Source organism: Coccinella septempunctata, chromosome 2, assembly GCF_907165205.1.
Source record: "Coccinella septempunctata chromosome 2, icCocSept1.1, whole genome shotgun sequence".
NCBI classification, from domain to species: Eukaryota; Metazoa; Arthropoda; class Insecta; order Coleoptera; family Coccinellidae; genus Coccinella; species Coccinella septempunctata.
In genome coordinates, this window is record NC_058190.1 from 9,632,227 (window position 1) to 9,637,766 (window position 5,540).

General features: G+C 34.5%; 2 protein-coding genes across 2 annotated transcripts; one reads left to right on the forward strand and one right to left on the reverse strand.

Annotated features, from left to right (window-relative positions):
• Nucleotides 1-1,833: 1,833 nt before the first annotated feature.
• LOC123306689 lies at nucleotides 1,834-3,351 on the forward strand. Its single transcript, XM_044888808.1, has 3 exons — nucleotides 1,834-2,204; nucleotides 2,267-2,414; nucleotides 2,474-3,351. The coding sequence occupies exons 1-3, from the start codon at nucleotides 1,888-1,890 to the stop codon at nucleotides 3,242-3,244; spliced, it is 1,236 nt and encodes a 411-aa protein (XP_044744743.1). The 5' UTR covers nucleotides 1,834-1,887; the 3' UTR covers nucleotides 3,245-3,351.
• Nucleotides 3,352-3,375: 24 nt separating this feature from the next.
• Nucleotides 3,376-4,440, reverse strand: LOC123306703. Its single transcript, XM_044888823.1, has 2 exons — nucleotides 3,905-4,440; nucleotides 3,376-3,846 (listed from the first exon to the last, which is right to left on the reverse strand). The coding sequence occupies exons 1-2, from the start codon at nucleotides 4,295-4,297 to the stop codon at nucleotides 3,376-3,378; spliced, it is 864 nt and encodes a 287-aa protein (XP_044744758.1). The 5' UTR covers nucleotides 4,298-4,440.
• Nucleotides 4,441-5,540: the final 1,100 nt, after the last annotated feature.

Consider the following 5,540-nt stretch of genomic DNA (forward strand, 5'->3'; position numbering starts at 1 on the left):
GAAACTGAATTACATGATTTTTACAGGTATAAAGAAAATATCGAATAAGTAGAATTATACAGGGTGATTCATAACTATTGGGACATAGGCTAAGGGCAGATTGTTTGGACCAAAATATGGCGATAGGACCAAATATACCTATATATGTATATATATTGAATTTTTTTTCGTTTTTTGCTAATAATTTTTAACCATTTTATCTGGGACACCAAATTGTGGAAATTTCTGTTTAAAAAATTGATCACTTCATCTGCTGTTTTTGACTTTGTAGGGGTAACTTCCACCCAGTTTGAATATGAGTCTACAGGAAGTAAATAATTATCACCGTCATATTAAAAAAAATCAGAGAAAATATATTGCCAAGGCCTTTCTGGTATAGGATGACTCACTAGAGTTTCCTTTTGATTAGACCGTTGGTATATTTGACATTTTTATATTAAATTTTCAATATCCTGAGACATATGAGGCCAATAAAATACTTGTTTTGCTCTAGATTTTGATTTTTGAACTCCAAAGTGGGGTTGAGTTCATGAATTAATTCCAACATTTGTTTTCTCAATGATTGTGGAACTATAATTTTGTATCTAAGAATAGAAGATCATTGGCAAGATAAATATTTTCTTTCAATTTGAAATAACATTTCAAATTACCATATAAATTCCTGATATTTTCTGGCCAGGACGTCATACAAAATTTTTTTACTTTGCTCAAGATTTCATCATTATTTATTTCTTTTTTGAATAAATTTTTCTTTTCTTCAAACATTGGTATATTGTTATAGAGCGTATGGACAATATACTCCATTTCAGGATAATCAGTAACCTCAGTCTTGTTATATGAACGAGATAATGCATCTGCAACTAATATTTCTCTTCCTGGCAAATAGACAATATTTATTTGATATTTCAACAATCGAAGCATCATCCTTTGTAATCTATTACTTATTTTATCTAAGTTTCGAGAAAAAATTGGAATCAAGGGTTTATGATCACTCTGTAAAGTTACAGGATGTCCATAAATGAAAAAATGAAATTTTTTCCATTTTTTTGTGGTGATTACGGCACTGTATAATCAATTATTATTCCTTTTTCATGCCATTATCACATCTTAATTTATGAATTTTATAGATAAATTTAGCTTCTACCATTACTAAGGCCCGTATTGATAGTCACATCTCAAAACGCGTCTCAGTTGATACTTTCTCAAGATAGTGACAGCATCTCAAGATGACTCCTCATTAATAAACTCATATCAGGTCATTATCAGTTTGATACTATCTCAAGTAACGAGACTTGAATCTCAACTTATGAATGTCTTGAGTAATGGTCTTGAGATATACTTGAGACAAAACGAAAAGAGAAATTAGTATTCTTATTTTTGCAATAAAGTGTAACGAAGCAGGTTTTTCGATGGGTAACCATTATCCCCAACGCTTCAGTACACGTTGTGTGTACCTCATGTGAACTCTGGACATTTGAAATATCCTGGAGTCGTGCATGCTTCCTGCCAATCTTGCGACAATATCTAAAAATTCTGTGTTGGGCCCAACAATGGCTTGGACATTAATTGAGAAGTCTGCTTTTCTATTAAGCCCGTTTGCAACAGCCGAGAATTCTCTGGAGAATTCTCTACAGAATTTTGTCAAGAAAACGGCAGAAATTATTGTATAAAAATTTTCGGTTTAGTTTTGGATATGTATGCAACTGAACATAATTTTCTACAAAATTCTCGGTACGCGCTTGCGCTTTATAATCGTTTGATTTGAATTATTAAATTTGACATGTTTATTCTAACCTCAAATATATCGTATGGTTTATGTGAATAATTCAATAATACGTACACGATCTCTTTATTATCTTATCGCCTGTGATTTGTGCTTTTCCAATAATGGATTTAAATGAAACACTATTGCCTTTGGCAGGAATCATTGTTGCTACCGTTATGTTAGGTGTTTCTCTAAAATTAAAACAGAAGAAATCAATAAAGAAGAGGAATCCACCCAGAAAATGGTTCTCAAGAAGGGAATCACAGGGTTTGGGAATTTTAAAAATGGTGAATGAGGAATTTACATTGGAAGATGCTGATTCATTTAAAAATTTCTTTAGAATGAGCAAAGAAAAATTCGATTTTCTATTGAATTTAATCGAAAAAGATATAGAAAGAGCTGAATTGCCAATGCAAAACACAATATCAGCAAAACATGGGTAAGATTCTATTCACTGCAAAATATCGGTGAAAGTAAGTAATATTTTTTTATGTTTTAAAGGTTAGAAATAACATTACGATTCCTGGCTACCGGTGAGTCTTTTCGTTCACTGATGTTCAGTACCAGGGTTCATGAGAGCAGTATATCTCGATTTGTACCCGAGGTGTGTAGGGCAATACACAAACAGTTGAGAATCAACCATTTGGAGGTATATACTCAATTTTAAAAAATTATTTGGTAATATTCATTGATTATGTTTTATCGTAGATGCCCTCGACTACAGAAGAGTGGATGTGGATATCTGAAGGCTTCAACAATCTATGGCAATTTCCCCATTGCTTAGGAGCTTTAGATGGAAGACATATAACATTTAGAGCTCCAAAATCAGAAGGCTCCTATTACCATAATTATAAAGGAAGTGATAGCATTGTCCTTCTTGCCTTGGTTGATGCTCGCTATAGATTTATATACGTAAACTTAGGTTGCAATGGCCGCATCAGTGATGGTGGTGTTTTCCGGAACTCAAAGCTATCAGAAATATTACAAAAAAATTCTGCCAACCTCCCAAAAGATCAAGCATTGCCAGGAAGATCAAAAGCAATACCTTTTGTCGTTGTTGCTGATGATGCATTTCCTTCAAAAACTAATTTGATGAAGCCTTTTCCTATGAGAGGTTTGAGTCTGCAACATAGAAGATTCAATTATAGACTTTCAAGAGCACGTAGGGTGGTGGAAAATGCCTTTGGAATTTTAGCAAACCGGTTCAGAGTTCTTCTCAATCCAATAAGTTTGAACGTTGAAAAGGTTGAAGCGATTTGTTTGGCTTGTGTTTGTTTCCACAATTATTTACTTGAAGACATTCTTACTGAAAATCGAGGTTGTGGTGACATCACAGACATTCCCAGAATAGGTAATCAGGCTGGCAATAGATCCTCGTCAGATGCTAGAGCTGTGAGAGAAGAGCTCAGCGAATATTTCTCTGCACCAGAAGGACAAGTCGACTGGCAAGATGAACAAATCAAAAGTTTTAACTCATGAGCAATAGAAAAAGAACAGTTAATGAGTCATGTTTTGACATTATGTGAATAAAGATTGTTATGTTTTGTGATTTATGAATTGAGTAAATGAAAACAGTTATTATCTTTCAACTTTTATTTACTGACAAGTATTTAGATTTTATTTCTACATCCTCTGATTCCTTCAAACAAGAGATTAATTATCCGTTCTTCCACATCAGATTTAACTTGTGGATCTGATATTTGCCTCATTTTAGAAACGACATATTTTCCAAATGCTTCTTCTGCATCAGTTTCTTTATTTTTATTTGTCGGTGCTTCAGAAATAGTTTTCGATATTGTGCTCAGGGCAGCAGAAGCTTCTTTCAAAAGTGAATTTGAGTCATCATCCAACTTCTTTTTCCGTTTTGGTCTTGGAGATTCAAGTGGCAGCTCAGATTCCTCTGATATTAGAAATCCAGATTCAGCCACAAAACACTGTTCCAATTCATTGGAACATTCTTCTGCTTCTTGAGGGGCAGCTTCGATCTCCAAGAACTGAGATGAATCAAAAGAAGGCCTCACATCAACATGGTCAATAATGAACTTCATACTATTAAAGTACCATAATGAAGGTATATAGATCTGTAAGAAAATGTGTTAGTTCTACACTGAAACAGTAGTAATTCATCTCAACTCTTACCTCATCTTGTCCAGCACCACTTTTCATGCTTTGAACATGTTTTCTATGCTCGTTCATGAAATTTGTTTTCAGAGCTTGAAATTTGCTCTTAATTTCTTGGGACGTTACACTGGGCCTTAACGTCTTCAGGGATGCTTCTATAGCTTCTATCGCTGTATTTCGGGCATGTTTGTTTCTGTACATGGGTGATTTTACCGCATACAAACATGGGTATTTGTGATACTCCTCTATCAGGAGTGAAACTTGATCCCTAGACCACGACATGATATCAATATTATTTGTCTCAACCGAACAACACACACCACACTTAAGACTTTTCTTTCGAACACTATTATTGTATGCACCAAACTCTCTAAACACCCTGAAATGGTCTATTAACTTTCTACCCTCCATAACTTAACCCCTGTAACGTAAACAGAAATCACAGATTTCCTTAACCTACAAGATTAGGCTATGTTATAATTCTTCTTCTATCTTTTATTATGTGCCTGCCTGGTAGCCATCTACATGTTTTATTTCTCGAAGATATACTTAAAATGGCGTCAACCCGTTCTGGTTCATTGCGCATATTTACTGTCATATTTTCGACCTCTTTTAGAAAATTTCGGAATGAAATGAATTCTCTGGAGAATTCTACCGAAAGTGTGTTGCAACTGCAGATAATTCACGCTGAATGAATTTTCGAGTAAATTTTCTAGAGAATTCTCGGCTGTTGCAAACGGGCTTTACGATAAATTTTATGAAATCGGCACCCTGGAGTCGACACTATTTTAACATGTGTGCAGTCAATTGCACCATCAATTCGAGTAAGCCCAGGCCACGTCCCATGTTTTTCCAAGTCCTTGAATAGTTTACGATTCCGAAGTAATCGATTGCCAGTAGGGAATTTGATAAATTGTTCGTTGAGTTGTGCTAATAATTTTGAAACCTTATGAATGATTCTGCAGTATTCACGTCCATGTTTCAAATAATAAAATATCGCAGGAATTTGGACAGGTTCAAAAACAATCTCTTATGAATTCGCCAAGGTTTCGGAACTACTTTGTTCCTTTCTCAAGGCTAAAAAGAAGGCATTTATTAATCATATACAAAACACAAAACAAATTATACCTCATCATACAACTAATAAAAGTAACATTTTGGTCATAGGAAGTTAGGGATAAATTAATAAACAGTCCGACGTGTGACAGTCAATGAAATAAAGCAATGAAACTGAATCGGAATTACATACGTTGTTATCGATGACAGATATCTCATATTCGGTCTCGGCTTATTTGATTTATCCCAACCAGCAAATATACAGTGTGAGACAAACATACAAAAGGCGACGAACACGAAACAAAGCGCGCAGACAAACAATTTTTCGTTATTTTCCATTATCCATTCTTATTCTTGTTATCATGTGGTCATAAAAAGCATTCAAGTTGTTGGTATACTCTCTATAATTCACTGTGTCGTTTCTTCTTATATGTATCATTTCACTTAAAAGACGTCTGATTTGATGCTGCTCGTGATCTAGGATGGCTACATCTTCAAAATTAAACCTATGTCCCTCTCTGTGTGTGTGTGTGTTGTGTGAGGGCAGTTTTGTTTTCGGCTTCTAAATGTCTGCCATCATTTTTATGTTGTCGAATTC

Bases quoted from the DNA above. Each gene is read 5' to 3' on its own strand.
- LOC123306689 (XM_044888808.1), top strand. From the start codon at position 1,888: ATGGATTTAAATGAAACACTATTGCCTTTGGCAGGAATCATTGTTGCT. The intron at 2,205-2,266 runs GTAAGATTCTAT...TATGTTTTAAAG, and splicing joins ACAATATCAGCAAAACATGG to GTTAGAAATAACATTACGAT. The intron at 2,415-2,473 runs GTATATACTCAA...GTTTTATCGTAG, and splicing joins TGAGAATCAACCATTTGGAG to ATGCCCTCGACTACAGAAGA.
- LOC123306703 (XM_044888823.1), bottom strand. From the start codon at position 4,297: ATGGAGGGTAGAAAGTTAATAGACCATTTCAGGGTGTTTAGAGAGTTT. The intron at 3,847-3,904 runs GTAAGAGTTGAG...ATTTTCTTACAG, and splicing joins GTGGTGCTGGACAAGATGAG to ATCTATATACCTTCATTATG.